The sequence below is a fragment of the Notechis scutatus genome, chromosome 5 (assembly GCF_049901735.1).
Source record: "Notechis scutatus isolate UNSWTSFEM ecotype Mainland chromosome 5, rNotScu1.2, whole genome shotgun sequence".
Lineage (NCBI taxonomy): Eukaryota > Metazoa > Chordata > Lepidosauria > Squamata > Elapidae > Notechis > Notechis scutatus.
In genome coordinates this window covers 81358833-81376775 of record NC_142013.1, presented here as the reverse complement: position 1 = coordinate 81376775, position 17943 = coordinate 81358833, and the positions used below count along the sequence as shown (strand labels likewise).

At 37.2% G+C, this 17943-nt stretch overlaps 1 protein-coding gene across 2 annotated transcripts in view; it reads left to right on the top strand.

Moving 5' to 3' along the window:
* Nucleotides 1-14969, top strand: part of CRACDL (CRACD like) — a 48376-nt gene extending 33407 nt beyond the window's left edge. For both annotated transcript variants that reach the window (XM_026666812.2, XM_087967144.1), the window contains 3 exons: nt 8636-8817; nt 11895-12042; nt 13458-14969. In XM_026666812.2, coding sequence (XP_026522597.2) covers nt 8636-8817; nt 11895-12042; nt 13458-13597 — 470 coding nt within the window. In that variant the 3' untranslated portion in view covers nt 13598-14969. The remainder of the gene's footprint in view (nt 1-8635; nt 8818-11894; nt 12043-13457) is intronic.
* Nucleotides 14970-17943: the final 2974 nt, after the last annotated feature.

Genomic DNA, 17943 nt, shown 5'->3' with positions numbered 1-17943 from the left:
TAATTAGTCAAACTTCTTGTCTTTGGAATATATTTATCAACATCAAGGTATTTAGCAAATAGCACAGATTAAGTTAAGGTTTATGGTTCCCTTTAACTCAGAAAAGCATTTAAATCCTTTTTTAGGAATCAGATTAGTAGAGTAGGTCTCTTTAACAATATTTTCTGATCATCTCGTTACTCTGCCTAACTATTGAACCCTATCTCTGGCTACACAGTTTCTAAAAAAAAGAAGTTATCCAATTTTTAACCTGTGATACAATAAAGCTTTAGAAGGAATGATATCTACCATGGAGAGAGAGAGAGAGAATGAGTGAGTGAGTGAGACACACACACACACACACAGAGAGAGAGACAGAGACAGAGACAGAGACAGAGACAGAGACAGACAGACATATTTTGTGTGATCAAACTGATCACAACTCTCGGTGACCATACAGAATAGATGAAATTTCTTCTAGATCATCTGTCTCCAGCCTTTAACCTTCAGATCTTCCAATAGGGTACCATCACTGCTATAGTTGTCCATCAATATTGTTGCTGGTGGTCCTCTTCTTGTTCCGCCTTTTTCAGATTCTAGACTACTCAAGAATTAGCCCTTCACATAACCTGTCCAATCTCTCTCTCTTTCTCTCTTTCTCTCTCTCTCTCTTTCACTCTCCCTCCCTCCCTCTCCTCTCTCTCTCTCTTTTTCACACACACACTTCTAAACTTCCTCATAGCTTTTTCAACTTCGTTGCTTAGGCATTTAGCTAAAGCAGGGGTGTCAAACTCAAGTCGTCATGGCAATGTCACGTGATGTATTGGGACTTTTCCCCCTTCCCTAAATTGGAAATGAGGGTGGCCAGTGTGTGACGCATCCAGCCCACGGGCCGGGAGCTAGAGGGATAGAAACCAGCAAGTTGGGATCCAGAAATAACTTAAGGTTGGAAGTAGACATCTCTACTGTAGAAATTTCAAAATACTTTTTCCATCTTCTTTTGATTTTCTTAAGAGTCAGTTAATATCTGTCCATTGGTATTCTTGAAAACATCAATTCAAAGTTGGAATCCTCTTTGGAGTTGAAAGATATTTTAGAAGACTTTCCTTGTGTTTCTGTATCTGTTCCCATCATTGGTATCTTTACAGGTGTTATAATACTGCTTTTTGTCTCTTCTGACAGCTGTTTGAAATTCCTCAATAAGACATCTTTGTCTTTCCAGGTTTTGGCTTCTCATCTCTTCTTGGCAATTTCCACAATGTATTCCAAATTTGATTTGGTTTTTTCCCCCTGTTTCTTGCTCTTTGGCAATCTCTTATCATATTTATTCTTAATAACTTCTTTGATTTCATTCCATAGTTCTGGTACTATATAAGTGAGAATTAATATTACATGGTTGCATGGTTGACGTCAAAGGAAAAGATAGGCAGAATAAATACAAAATCAACAAAGATATTAGTTTGTTAAGGGATGTTTGGCAGAATTCTGATCAAAAGAGTGTGAGAGATTACAATGAATAAAATTTGGGAAGTCAGCGCAGTTTCATGTGAGGCAGCAGGTTGCAGTTCTGATTTATTTTGTTCCTTGGCAGACCAGTGAGCAATGTGAAACGCTTGCCTGAACCTAGAAATGAATATTGGTCCCTGAATGTGTTAAGATCAGTAAGTGAGAGAAATGAAGTAAGTGATGTACATTGACCAGGAAGTAAGGCATGGACATATCACTCTGAGTTAAAGGGTTTAAGTTTAAAACACTTTATTTGTTGTGGTGGGAAAATGAGATGTGTAAATGCTGGTAGAAACATTGTAATATGTGAATGACAAAAGAGAACATCTCATCCATGTTTCTGATTTTTTAAAAATCATATCCTGTTTCTTTGGAAGAGATGTAAATGTACTTCCACCATGTATGGTCTTAGCGTCAGTTATAAAGCAATGCAATACAATACAATTTGGAAGAATGAGAGTGAGATGTATTGATAGAGATAGTATTGATGCAGAGAAACTGACTTTCTATGTTACCTTGCTCGATTAGCCCAGAGGCCCATCTAATCTACCGTTTTGCCATATCACTGTGGTTATTTAAAGCATTTAAGTTTAGAATACTGTATTTGTTGTGATGGGAAAATGAGATGTTTAAATGCTGGTAGAAAGATAGTGAGTAATATGTGGATTAGAATGTAAAAAAACAAAACAAAAATTGATGCTTAAGAGTGTGGTTTTGTCTGCCTTATTACACAGCAGTCAAGAATCTAATACAGCAAGACAAATGAAGTGAGAATGGGTTATTTAAGAGGTGTATGTGATAGAACAAGAAGAAATCAGGTGAATAATGAATGGATGCTAAATGAATATGGATTCAGTATAAAAGTGTTTGGTATGAAAGATATACAGTGCAGTTAGCTTTAGAGAGAGAATTTAGGGGAAGAAATTGTTGGATGGAATTTATAAGATTTTCAAAAACATAGAAATAAGAAAAAACACAAGGAAACATAAAGCAGTGTATGTAAAAGTAAGGATGGCTTGCAAAAATTGAAAGGTTTAAACAGAGATACTAAATTTGATTTGGCTTGATACTTCTCCTTTTCAGTCCTTCTTATAACACTTCTTACCCCAAAATTGAACTATGTATATATGTATATTTCAGTGAAACATTTTTTATTTATAACATTGCTTATGACTCATTTGTATGAAATTCAAAAATTTTAGATACCACAGATTATGGCTGTACTATGATGCTTAATCTGAAAGTTTAAAATAAGCAAGTTTCAGAAAGCAATTAATGTGATGTATATGAAAGTATTTGGTTGTGTTATGAGAGACCACTGCATCAAAATATATCTAGTTCATTGTTTAACAAACAGAAATCGTAATTTGAATCTTACTTATCGAACATGTCAAAATGCTTGCATAGTAAAGAAATTCTTCCAAATATTTAATCTAAATGTTTTTTTTTGTTCTTATATTTTAAATGATAGAGTTGGGTCCTGTCTAACTGATGGCTTTCACCTGCAGCAGCTACTTTCAGGCATTATTAAGGTGGACAGTTAATTAATTTAGGGAGTTGTTACATAGTCTTTTAATATTGAAGCACAATTCCCTAAGCACTTTCCTCATTCAAAACAAAACAAAAACAAATAGCAACAGAAAGAAGTATATACAAGTAGTCCTTGACTTACAACCACAATTTAACCCCAAATTTCTGTTGCTAAGTGAGACAGTTGTTAAATGAATTTTACCACATTTTACGACCTTTCTTGCCACAGTTGTTAAGCAAATCATTGCAGTTGTTAAGTTAGTAAGGTGGTTGTTAAATGCATCTGGATTCCTCATTGACTTTGCTAGTCAGAAGGTTGCAAAAGGGGATCATGTGACTCCAGGACAATGCAATCGTCATAAATATGAGTCAATTGCCAAGTGTCTGAATTTTGATCATGTGACGGATGCTGCAATAGTTTTAAGTGTGAAAAAGGTCATAGGTCACTTTTTTCAGTGCCGTTGTAATTTTGAATGGTCACTAAACAAATGTTTGTAAGTCGAGGACTACCTTATATATATAATTGAGAAAGAAATACGTAAAATATCTTACAATAAGAAAGTTATTTTATTTAATACATATCCAAGAAAAGTAACATTATGCCAGTATTCTCCATCTTTGTCAGGATGCCTTTAAGGTTAGTGTATACTTTAGAGCTTATTAGACTGACATATGAAAGAAAAGCAAGAATTGTTCAAGTGACCTAGTATTACCCTAAGAAACCAAAATAAGCAGATAACAAGCTTATGCTGAGGGCAGTTATTGCCAACTGTGATATCTGCTGCCATTTTCTCTCAGAATTGGAAGGCTACAAACCAGGGGTGTCAAAGTAAAGACCCTTTGCAAGATTTTTTTTTTTCCGTGAGAAGTTGGACGGTCTGAACTATTTTTTTTTTTTTACCATAGTCCCTCAGACTACTTTTTTTGCCCTCCATATGGTGGTGGCAAATGGAGCTGGAAAGCATGTTACACAAACACACACACACAAAAGGATTGGATCTCTCTCTCTCTCTGTGGTGGCAGTGGCAGCGCTTCAGTGCCTGGCCGGCAGGGCAGTTCTCACTCGGACGCTTTCCCTCTTCAGACAAAAGCTGTGCTTTTCAACTGTCCATTGCAGTGCAGTGCCCAGGATTTACTTCGACAGCCATGGTGCTTGGAGGCAGTGGTGGGATTCAGAATTTTTTATTACTGGTTCTGTGGGCGTGAATTGATGGGTGTGGCTTGGTGGGTGTGGCAGATGAAGGATACTGTAAAATCTGAATTCCTTCCGCACTCCTGGGGAAAGGTTACTGCAAAATCCCATTCCTTCCCCATCCCATTAACCTGCTTTCAAGCTCCATTCCCCTGTGCAGGGCAACCAAAGAAGACCCAGCCAATCAGCTTGGGAGGCAGAGAATAGATGGGGGCGGGGCCAGTCAGAGGTGGCATTTGCTGGTTCTCCGAACTACTCAAAATTCCCGCTACCGGTTCTCCAGAACTGGTCAGAACCTGCTGAATACCACCTTTGCTTGAAGGATGGTCAATCCCCGTTCCCTTGCCAAGCTGGTCTGGCCTGGTGAAAGGGATGGCATTCCTCCTTCTCCACCATGCCATGATCAGGGATGGACCCTCCCCTAAGCCCCACCACTGTCAAAGTAAATCCCGGGTGCTGCGCTGCAATGGACAGGTGCAGCTTTTGTCTGAAGGAGAAGGAGGAGCAGGGAGAAGAAAGAGGGAAAGTGGCTGAGTGAGAAGAGCCCCACTAGCCAGGTACTGAAGTGTCACCACTGCCACCGCAGTAAGACTGAGAGCAAGAGAGCAATCCAATCCAACCTCTTTTTGTGTGTTTATGTGTGTGTGTGAGAGAGAGAGAGAGAGAGAGAGAGAGAGAGAGAGAGAGGGAGGGGGAGGGAAGGAGGGAGGGAGGGAAAGAGAGAGAAAATGATCTGATCCAGCCTTGGAGAGTTATACCAGGGCTGATGGTGGTGTGCTTCAGTGCCTGGCTGGCGGGGGCTCTGGAGGGGCTTGAGGGATGGTCAATCCCCATTTATGGCATGGTGAAGGCAGAAGGCAATCCCCCACCACTGGGCCAGACCAGCCTGGTGGGGATGAGGTGGAAAACCGAGTGGCGCCGAAAGCAGCTGAAGGCACATCAACTATAGCTGCCCTACCCCCTGCCTTGCCTCACCGCATCCCGCAGGATGAACCTCCTGCCCCCCCTGCCCCATCTACTGGGAGACATATGGATCCCCTCCCCAATTCTGCCCAGCCACCATAGGCACCACCCATGTGAGCGACTTCAAGCTGACCAGATCCCAGTGCCACGCCCAGTCGGCCGCAACCACCCTGGCCATGCCTATCCTCCCCGGCCCCCTGAAGACAACCACAATGCTGATCCGGCTCTCAATGAAATCGAGTTTGACACCCTTGCTATAAACAATCTTAGGTTCAAAATACAAATGATGAGAAATGAAGGTGAAAGCAAAGAGGAAGGAGATAATCTCATCCATGTTCCTGAGTTTTAAAAAATCAAATGCTATTTCTTGGGAAGAGATGTCAATGTACTTCCACCATGTATGGTCTTAGCATCAGTGACAATGCAATGCAATACATTACAATTTGGAAGAATGAGTTGTGCTGTTTAGATGCAGGGAAGCAGACTTTCCATATTATCTTGCTCAATTAGGCCAGAGACTCATCTAATCTACTGTTTTGCCAAGCGTCAGGGCGGTGATCAGATGCCCAGACAGTTGGTCCTTTGGATCCAGAGACAGTTAGTGGTAGATTTTAAGCTTCATTATTAATAAAAAAAATTAAAGCATAATATAAAAAGCAGACACACCAAGCAAAATGACACCCAAATCTCTTGAAAACTGTCAGAAGCTCCTTAATAATGACAGCAGGGATACCCCAAAGGTGATAAGTTTCCATAGCATCCAACCCTTCCAGGCAGAATCTCCCAGCTAGTACTAGGGTTTTTATTAAAACCTGGCACCATGATTTCATGGACTTGCTTTTATGGTCACAAGCCTGCAACACTTAACCTTGACCAGGTAGCATATGATGGAAACCAAAATTTTGAGACTTTCAGATAAGAAAAGCTTTGCAGTTGTGTGAAGATTCCCTCCTCCTCTCCCCCCTAACAAGCAGGTTAGCTCAGAATGAGTTCCAGCCTTTTCTTAATATGAAGGAGAAACCAAACCAAGTAACTAAACTTGAAATACAATGGTCTTCTACATTGGCACCAAATCTACTCCCATCCATGGTGGTCAGTCAGATGTCCTTGAACAATAGGAATGCTAAGTATAGCTCAACCAATTCAGTCCTTTATTATTTTTCTTTATGAAATTTGTTTCTAAGGCCATTTAGTCTTTGATGATGATGATGATGTTATCCATTCAATTGTATCTGACTTTTGATGATTCTATGGGCCAGGTTTCTCCATGTTTTCTGATCTTGCACTACTTGATAAGTAAGTAATTATCAAAAACAGTAGACCAGATCACATTTGTGATGAATTGTCACAGATAGATAGTTTCTCCTCCTCTTTCTCCCAGATATCGATCCGCTTTTTTCTCTATAAGTTGTGCCGCATTTCAGCCTCCAAAGTGCTTCAGAGTTCAAGGGAGGCAAAATATAACACCTGACTGCAATATTTTGCACTAGATGTACTTTTCCCACGATAGAGCAGCTGTTCTCCACAACTTTCCAAAATAGAATTTGCAAGCAAAGACTACATTTATTATTTGTGTGTTTAATTTATGTGTTTAATCTGACAATTTAATACTTTATCATAAATAAAAGTAATCATTGGGATGTACACTTAATGTTGAAATTATAATAGCATTTAAGTTATAACAGATGATTGACTGGCGTTTTGAAACTAAACTGATAGGTCTTTGTTGTAAATACATCAAAAGAACAGAGCTGTTTTTGTTGGTGAAACATCTGAGGGTTAAATGAAAGTTATATATCTAATATGACTGGTAGCTTCTTGCCCAACTGAGAAGAAATTAATGGAGAAGTACTTTTTTCCCCCCTTCTGCTCTTGAATGGAAAGTTTATATGGAAGGCAGTTGATTTTTTTTCTCAATCTCATCATGAGTAGATATACTTGATTGATTTGTGATTTTATGATAAGCCTGTATGACTTTCCCTAACAAAGTACAAATTCGATAGCAGACAAACAAAGAACTTTTATTCTACACATATGTAAAGGAAAGGTTGCAGATCTTGCTCAGTTTACATAATGATGGCTGTTCCTTTTAGAAAAGTTTATTGGATTTGTATTGATAAAGGTTCCAAAACCAACAAAACAGTATTTTATTATATACCTCTCATTTCTAGTTTATAAGGCATTGTTTTCCTTGATATTTAAGAAGAACATTAGAGGGAGAATGGATTCTGAAATATTTTGACTCCTAACAAATGCAAGTTCTATTCATTCACACACATGCAGCTGCCCAGAAATGTTTTGGAGTCAGGCCATTCCTAAATCTAATAAATATATCAATACAAGTTTAAGAAGCTTAAAAAGCTTAAGCTTTTATGTATTGAAAATCTGGGGAAAATATAATTGTTTTTATTCTGGGCTCAATAAATCTTTATACTAAATTAGTTGCATGGGTAGTTTGTGGAAGACAAATCTAAAAGTACACAAAACACAAATACTGTGTACAAAATTGCCATTCTCCTCCTTCAACCATGTAGTCTGTAACTGACTCAAAAATATACAGTATGTTACAAGGTACCCAGAACATGTAATTTCAGGGTTATGGAATAATGGCATCACAAAACAGCCCTTACTCCATAGATCACGGATCAAGATTTCTTGAGCTCTTATCTATTTACAGAAATTATCACAAGTCCCATCCAGTTGCTTTAACTCCAGTTTCTAGTATCAATGGGAATTATCTCCTTTACTATAGTCTTGTTAAGAATTTATCAAAATCTCAATAATTGAGCTGAAAGGAAGTCTAGATCATAGATACAACTATGCATTATGACATTTTCTGGAAGAGTGCAAGTGCCATGGACTTCAGATGTTCTTGTTTCTTTTACTTCTGGCTCTGAATAACTGCAGCTGTAGAAGAACAGCACCTTTTTTTTTTTTTTTTACTATATCTGCAGTGTCTACTTGGTGCGACATTATCAACATCATCATCGTCAACTCAATGTAAACGGCTGCCCGTCACAATTCATGACTCTGGGCAACTAACAATAGTTAAAATGATATAAAAAATAAACATGTAATTTGCAACCAGGGTGAAAACAAATTCACCCATAACAAATCAATATGACTAGATTCTAGAGCATGGGTTCAGCCAGGCCTTCATATCCCCAGACATTGTGAGTGAACCATGTCTTTAGGGCCATGTGAAAGGGTCTGAGCACTTGGTTGTAGGGAGGCAGTATATGAAATGACACATCTACATCAGCTCTGGATTCCTCAGCTTGGCATCTCTGCTTATAGAGCAATTTATTTGATGTATGTGGAAGCTTCTCCTTAGAAATACATGCTAGCCATTCCTAAGGTTTACAAGAGAAAGTTTTGCTCTTTTTTTTATTTTGACCTGGGAAGATGGTTCTAAAAGGCAAGGAGAATCCTTTACAATAATCTTCCTAAATCTTCTTTCAACAGAAACAAGTGTGTCTTCTGTGACTGCTACAGACTATGGAAGAACAACTGAAATGCCAGCTTGGATTAGCATAGCAAAGCAAAAGCAAAGGGTTGTTGAACAAGACCTTAGCAAAGAAGAGAAGCGAGAAGGACAGGATAAAGCAGATGCAGAAAAACAAATAAAAGAGAAGGAAACATTGGAGGTAATGTAATTTACCACTGATTGATTGGTGCGTGTCATTTCAATGGCACTTCTTTTAGTTTTGTTGATCAGTCCTCTAAGCCTTGATATACCTTTTAATCAAATCAATTAAAACTATTCTGCTTCGGAGGCTTCAGCCAGTAATGACAAGTGTCTTATCATCTCCATCATGGAGCTGTGGGTATTTATTTGTTACATTATGGGAAAATTATGGGGAAGGTTGGTCAGGTTGGTTAGGAATTTAAATTCCCTTATAAGCCAAACTCTTTAGTTATTAATGGTTTAATATAAATTGTTCCTTTCCTCTCCTAGCATTGACAGAGATATATGTATTATATCCCAGGTACATGCAGGAAAACAAATCTTTATGACATACAAAGCTCTTTGATGCTGTGAGAACCCTGCCTTTTAAGGCCTACCACTTTCTATTCCAGTTGAACTTTATTCCGAACTATCCCAAACCTTGAAATTTTCAGATGTGGCTGCCTTAATGTGATTAGATCTAGGTCAGCCTGTTTTTCACCTGTTTAAATATGTTTCCCTTTTTTCTGTATCTGTGCAGATTATTAATATTTTATTAATATTAATTTATAAATATACATATTAATATTTAATATTAAATATATTGATCTATTTTCTGACCTCTCTGACCCAACCATAACTTTATTGTTTTACCCATTTCTCTCAATCCATTTGCTTTTTCTTCAAATATCTTTGTAATTGAATCCTCAATCATTCTCTCTATATGATTAAAATACATCTTTCATACTTAGTGACTCACACTTCTATTCAGATTGATTAATCATACATTAAAGATGATCTTCTTGCTTTACCATATAGACAAAATTATACTAAGCTACAGTTTTTTAGATGTCCAAAAATCTTATAAGGTCTTAAAATCATAAATAGCATTGACATCCTTTATAATATACACTGAAAGTAGGTTTGTTCCCTCAAGTGCTATTTTGCATCTGTAATTTACAATTAACTCTATGCAGGAACCTCTTTTAGTGTATGTATAGGTGTGTGTATATATTTATGAGTGTAATTAATTTACATATGAACTATGCAAGAACTCCAAAATAGGTTGAGAACTTGTGCTCCCAAATTCTAAATAAATCATTAAGTACACAAAGTTTACATACTATATTTGAAATGAACAACTTGTATCCTTTGCTATAAATTATACTCCCTAGGCCATTAAACACCACAATTCAGAACCACAATTTCTCCATCTTAGCACAAATAGTACAACTTCTTTTTTTAGCATCATTTTTCTATGCTTTTTGGTTTATACAATTTATGTGGCTGCTCATCTTGCTAAACAACTCTGGCTGGCTATCAGTAAAACCAACAGCAATGCAACAAATAATGATAAAATTTTACATTACGTCAATATTAAGGCACCAAGATTCAAAATAAGTCCTTTTATTCTTACAGATCAGTAACAGACAACAAGAAGTTAGCCAACAGGTTTATCTAACAGCCAATCTTTAATGTTTGAGGGCAAAGCCAGATTTTTTACACTTTATGAAAAACTAACAAGCTGAGAGATCTTTGCAAGGGGAGGGAATATTGTTCCCCAGGACAGATACAAAAGCAAATACATTTGATCTAAGATCTGCAAGGATTACTTAGTATAAAGACCCAAAGCATCCTACCATGACAGATCTGATGAGGTGAAATGATACAATTGGGGAAAAGTAGTCCCACAAATAAAGTCCCAGCATTATTTTATAGGAGACAGCCAGCACCTTGAAGTTCATCAAGAGCCAGTGCAGTTCACAGAGTCTTGGTAATACATGGCCATATCATGAGATGGCCAAGACTATCTTTGCTGCCAAAGTAGTTGTGTCTTTCAAATGCTCTTCAACACCAGTCCCATGTATAGAACAGGATGTCAGTTCCAAGAACCAAGTTGGTTACGTATGATTCTTCTAAGAAAATTTCTTTTTTCCCCCCACACCTATAGATAGAATCTTGCCAAATTACAGCAAAGTACTCCCTACATGAAACATATACTCTGGGAACTATTTACCCTCTTTCTCTCACACAAATTATCTGAACTGAGTTGCCTCTTATTCTTCTGTACTGTGTTTCTTCCATCCTAGGAATCCTGACTACATTCCATCACACATTATACGTCACGAAGGCATGATCTGGAAATTGGCACACAAAGTGCATTTTTGAAAAGGCCTCTGAGCCATGGCTGCCACCTATTTCTCAAGCAGGGCTCATGAGTCCAAGAAAACCCCCAATTGTGTACCAACACTGTCTGAGAGAGTGTAACTGCATTTAAAGTCAGAAAATATTGGGGGCAAGGACTCAGCCAGTTGGGCTTACTAAGGTTGACCCAAAGAGCCTCCAAACATTGAAAAATATCTTAACAATTAGGTACTTGGATAACTGGATATTACCAATGTCTTCACCTATGCTATTGGATGACCTTACCCAGTGACTTCATGTAGATGTTTAATATGGATGGGGAAAAATAGAGCCCTGAAGCATTCCACACAGCAGGGATCTAGAACTAGGCCTTCTACTGCAACCAACTGGAATTCAATTGGCCCTGGAGAAAGGAGAAGAACCACTATAACAGTACATCTCCCACTCCCAATCCTCAGAGGTGTACTGTTGATGATATCAAAAGCTACTGAGAGATCAAGAAGGGTTACAATGGATGTATAATGTCCCATTCCAGTCCACCAAAGATTAGCAAGTATAATCAATGTCATCTCAGTAATATAATCAGGTCTGAAACTTGACTGAAAAGGCTCTAAATAATAAATTTAGAAAGGAGTAAGCAACTCCTTTTTATCTGATGTAGCAGGGTTATAATAGCTGTTGATGGATCTGTCATCCATGGATTAAATTCCAATTATCAAGTCTTACAATAATAAATTCCACAGTCCATTATGTGTGAAGAGTGCAGCAGTTGTAATACAGGATAACAGGATAATTTTAGAGATGAGCAGGAGATCCACTTCTACTATGTGTTGCTTGTTAACTCCGCTCATATTTTCTTCCCAAATTAATTATTTAAAACTTTACTAATTGTTTCTTTATACTTTTATTTAGGAAGCAGTAAGGCAACAATCAGATTTGCCTCAGAACACAGTGCCACCTTCCCCATTCACAGCTTCTGTTGGAGAAACAAAGAAAGAGACAAAGCTGGAAATGCAAGACTCTTCACTAAGAAATAGCTTATCATCCCATCATAACCCTGGTATGAAAAAAAAATAGTCAAAATACTGAATTACTATTGTTCCACAGTATGCAGAATTCCCATATTGTACTGAGCCAGGTTTTGGCTTTGGCTTGGCATGCAGTATCAATTTGACCAATTATGGATAATTAAGAAAATTGTGGTTAAACAAAACATGCCTAAACATAATATGTAGACCCATTCACTATTACTATACCCTGTTTCTCCAACAATACGGCCTCCCCCAATAGGAAGTCCCAGCATGTTTTATAGGCATGAAATGAAATTAAGCCCTTCCCCCCAAATTAAGGCCTATATTAAAACATGCGAAATGGGGTGGTGGTGGTGGGGGCTTGCCGTTAGGAAGTACTTTTGTTGCACACCCGGATATGGTGCTGCCTGCGTTGACCCCAATACGAAGTGCCCCACCAATGCCGAGGTCAACATCCAAGCCGTCGACACCTGCCCACCCAAAGATGCAAGGGGGGGGGGAATTAAGTCACCCCTGAAAAGACAGCCTAGCCATTTTTTCGGGGCTCAAAAAAAAATAAGACCCGGCCTTATTAAATGAGAAACACGGTAGTACTTTTCATTTGCTATTTATAGGAATATTATTTTGTGCCAAAGTCACAGGCCATTAAGATACTGTTCATATACATGAACCTAATAAAAAACTAAAGGTGCTTTCTGTGAATGTATAGGCTGTTATATATGGAATCTTGTCAAATCCAGATGAACTGAAGATCCAGTGCTCACTTGCTGAAGGAGTAGAAGAATCTAGATTTTGTTTCTGTGGCCTATGTAGAAGATTCTTTTTATACAAACTTATTTTCTTCAATATGTTTAGAAAACATTAATTCCCTAAACACTGTATGGGATGAACCTGACATTTAATTCTAGAATACTTTTGTATATTATATAAATATTGTATTCATAGTTTATTTTCACAGACGGAATTCTTATCCAGTCTTGCCTAGCAGAATCTCAGAGGGTTAGCAGATACTGCTGAACATTGAGTTTCTAGAAAAAAGATTCTCAGACTAGGATCTATAGATCCCCAATGGTCCACAAGATCTTTCAGACAGTCTGGTAAATCTTCCTACATTCATTGGCCAGAGTGAGTGCTTCTTCAGCTCCTGCTTTTTCTATATCATCAACCATCAGCTGGCCATCCTTTTGAAGATTTTAATACTCAGATTTCTATTGAAGAACTTTTGTGACCAATACACCTGTGACAAAAGCTACAATATAGCATGAAATACAAAACAAAAACAAAAACACAATGTTCAGTAAATGCTTGGAATAAATATTATGGTAGAAATATTACATGGGTGTTGTTTAAATGGGTGTTCCATATATTTTCAGATATTTATTTGATGTGTCACAATTGCAGGTTTGAGAAATACTGTAACAGAACCTTTTCCCCCAATATGCAGCTCAGCCATCATTGCCAATTGAAAAAGGAGATGGAAAGCCACTTAAGAAGATTGGTCATTCCCCAGATCAACCCTCATGGATGGAACTTGCCAAAAAGAAATCTCAAGCATGGAGTGATAGACCACAGAGGAGAAAGTAGATAAATAATTTCATACCGTTATCCACATGAGCACTCATCAGTTGATCAAATGGTTTAGTAAAACAAAAATGTTGATTTTTCAAGCTAAATTGATTGAATTGATATGGATAATAAACCTATGGTGCACCAAAGAGGCCACAATGCAAGTGTTTCAGAAGAGTCATCACACTTGTACTATAGGACAATTCTTGAAAATGTCTGCAAGCAATTTTGGCAAGAATTTATTGAGATGAAAAATATTTCTTACTGTGTTTCCTTTCTTTTTCTCACCCATAAAATGTTATGCCATGAATATTGTTAGAAGATTAACTAAAATTAGGTAACTGTTGCTTTAATACAATGAGTATAATTGTCCAATCAAAATGTCTTTGCTGAGATATACAGTAACAGCAGACTAGAACAAGAATATCTTTTGAGATATACAGGAGAAACATTTTAATGCAATCAATCAATGAATGAAAATGAAAAAACAGGTTTTAATAATTGCTTCTTAAGATAGAGTTGGAGATTAGCTAATCTAAACCTGTAGTTTAGATCCCTACATTTCCCAATAAATGAAAACTTACATTAAAACAAGAGGTTGTGTAAGGGTAGTGATGATTAAGGCATCCTTCAGGGAGGTGTCAGCTTTGGCCATCATCTTTGAAGGTAATAGAGCTATACCCTTCCCTGAGGAAGCCATCATTTGAATCAGCAATATTAGATGATTAATCTCCTGTTTCCAATTTTCTCTATTTAGGGCAGGTTCTTAAGAAGGTGGTAGATCCTATGGGAAACCCTAGAAGAAATGGCTTATCTGAGTCTTTTTTTCAGTTGGACTTCAGACCTGGATATGTTTTGAAACCACACTTAATGTTCTTGTGGAACTGAAATAAGGGTAGTGCAATGCTCTGTTTTGCTAGATCTCTCTGTAGCTTCTGACAACATAAATCATGGCATTGTCATGAACCACTGCCTGGAGTTGGGAGTGGGAGACTTTATTTTACAGTATATAAATCAACTAATCTTTGCTTATATTGTAGAAATGCTATTGAATGAAAATTATAAACAGTTGGGTTATTGTTTGACTCTTCTTGCCTTTCAAGCAATTTAAGGTACTATATATCAAGATGTCCATGCATAGTGAAAAGTGCTAGATCACTTTTGGACTGAAAGCTTTATTTTATTATGTACTATATTAACCCATTTTTTGCATTGCATAAAGTAATGTTATCTTTCTTATTCCAGCTTTCATCCCTATAACATTTCTTATGTTAAAGTTCTTTGTGACTTACTTCCCAGTAGTTGCATCTGGATTTGTAGCCTATATTTTTAACATTTGAATTTGTTTTAATATTGTGTAGAGAACTGTAATAAATTTTTAAGTCCAAAATACCTTGTGTGGACAAAGTTGATTGTTGTCTTGTTTCAGGTTTCAAACTCATAAGGTAGTTGCTAGGTGAGAATAGCAATTTACTCAAGGCTGAATAGGTAACTGAGAGACAAAGAAAGGATGCAAATCAAAACAGAGTCTATGGGAAAGAAAGCTTGCTGGAGTAAGTTTGCTTTCAGCAGAAACATGGAAAAGAGAAGTCAAAATCCAGTGCAATTTTCAGATTCTACTGTGAGACATAACTGACTGAAGACATCTCTGTGAATCAGCAGTAATGACAACTGCTGTGTAGAATGAAAGATGGGGAATAGAAAGTCTCCAGGGAAGAAAAATAATGGAAGATCATCCACAGGTGCTCTGGATGGCAGTTCTTCATGAGGAGATCATAAAAGAGCAGCCTCCTGTGGGTCTGAGGACCAGAAGCCAAGGGAGATGACAACTTTGCTTTTAGCAGAAGTGGAGCCTTTAATGAGGACACCAAACCAGCCAAATTCATTTTCTAGACACATTTGGAAATGTTCAATTTAACTATTTTATGGATAATAGAGACCGTCAAAATGGGGAGCTTATTTTAACACCTGATGAATTTTATCTCCTTTGGATTTAAGAAATGTTTAAGACTTAATATATAATAATATACAACTGGCAAAAAAAATGGTTTTATTTGTTTTTCAAATTGCAAAAATAAAAAAATGATGGCAGGACAAATTAATGTGAACATGAAAACCAAGTGGATCCGGTTACTGCATTTGATTGCATGAAATAATATTGTTGACCCTGCACCTGTGGGAAAATACAGGCATAAAAATGTTAAAATAGCCAAGCTGGCTATAATCATTTCATATCTTAAATACTTTTTTGATAACTGAACTTTTAATAACTAAAATCTCAAAGACTACAGATTTCAATGGATGCATTCTTAGAAAATGATGAGAAAAGAAATTAAAAACTTTTGCCTCATATAGATTTTGAAGGCACGAAAAGCAACAAATTGAGATCAATGAAATCGGACCATCAAACACAAATCAGAAAAGGCATCGGATATGGAACAGCTGCAACAAGAATCTTTGATGATGCCTATTTATGTGTTTTACAAAGTAAGCTGATGAAAAAACTCCTCCTAAGTGCAAAGATCAATGAAAGTTCAAAATCTGCAATGCCCTTGGAATGATTTAAAGTTTAAGATTGTGAAAAGCTGAAAGAAGGAATATAAAGTTGAACTCTTTGATCAGGGATAAATTATTTGTTTATTTATTTCTAGACTTTTTGCTGAACGCGAACTGTAAAGATAGGCTATGGGAAGATTTTTTTTTATTTGTAATTTTAAAAGCATGTCAAAAGTTAGTACTTTACATTTATGCTCAAGTGATGTAGGTTGCAAGCTGCTTCTTTATTATAGTAGTTGTTGCTTTTTTCCCTTTCTTTTCCTTTTGTAATTCTCTTTGAAGCTCTAAAGTAGCTATACCTTTTTTCAGGTTCACATTGCTGCTTCAAAATCAAATGTTCTGCATGCTTATATACTGTATGTAATCAGAGGTGGGATTCAAAATTTTTAACAACTGGTTCTGTGGGTGTGGCTTAGGTGGTAGGTGTGGCTTGGTGGCCATGGCTTGGTGGTCATGTTATTGGCTGGGTATGGCCAACTCAACATCACTCACATCGAGGCACGCATCTCCTCGCCTGGCCTCTCATGACTATGGGGATGCTACAACAGTCATAAGTGTGAAAAACAGTCATAAGTCACTTTTTTCAGTGCCATTGTAACTTTGAATGGTCACTCCACACAAGCAAAGTACCAGCAAAGGAGAGAAAAAAAAACTCCAGAGAAGTTCCTGAGACAGGAAGTCTAGTCCTGCCAAGAATGTAATAAGGATTAACGGAGAGGCAGTTTCTGTAAGCAACACCAGAATGTTTCCTTCCTGCCTTCCTTACAGGATTAGGCCAGTAATTTCTTCTAACAACCGGTTCTCCGAACTGCTTAGAATGTTAACAATTGGTTCTAGTGAATAGGTGCAAACTGGTAGAATCCCACCCCTGTATGTAAGAGCTGCTTTGCTTGCAGAAACAGACAGGAACATCTTACAAAAAGGTCTGAAGCTAAAAACAAGATACTGCTTCTGCTGCTTTAATAATTTATGCCCCAGAATATATCTTCTTTCAAAGAATTTTCAGATTGGTAAAGTTCCTGTAGATCAGGGGTGTCAAATTCAAGGCCTACAGGCTGGATCTGGCTCATGATGAGGTCAGATCTGGCCCACATGGCCATCCTGGAAACTAAAGAGCTAGCCCGCATCACTTTGGCCCGGCCCACGCCATCCTGCAGACGTGTGTGTGTGTACAGGAGACAGTGGGCACATTCGTGCACAGGCCTAATTCTCTGCCACCATGTGCAGGGCAACAAAAGTAGTTTATTACAGTAAAAAAATAATACAGTAATAGTAAAAAATAGTATAATGGTATAATAATACAAAATAGTACAGGGATTACAGTAAAAAAATAATAATCCAATTTTGCGAGATTTTTTTTTCATGAGAAGATGGAAGGTCTGAACTATTTTGTTTACCTAGTCCCACACACTACTTTTGTTGCTCTGCACGTGGCAGCAGGGAACAGAGCTGGAAACCAGGTTAGTGAAGGGAAGCCAAATATGAGAGAGGGAAGTGCTTTGATGTTAAATTTAAAAACATACACTATTCAAGTGACGGAAACTACTCTTTTAAAAAAAAAAAACAAATTTTATTGATTTTAAAAACAAACAAAACATAAGACATCAAAGTATAAAACCTCCTTTCTCAAAAAATTACTTATAAGTTTTAACAAGGCAAATAAAACATTATTTTTTAAGGCATAATTAATTCTCAACCAGGCATAAACACACAAAATACAAAACATAAAACAAGACATAGAAAGATAAAACCTCCTTAATTATCATTTATACATGTCTTTTCCAAATTTCTCTCCCTTTAGTTTTATT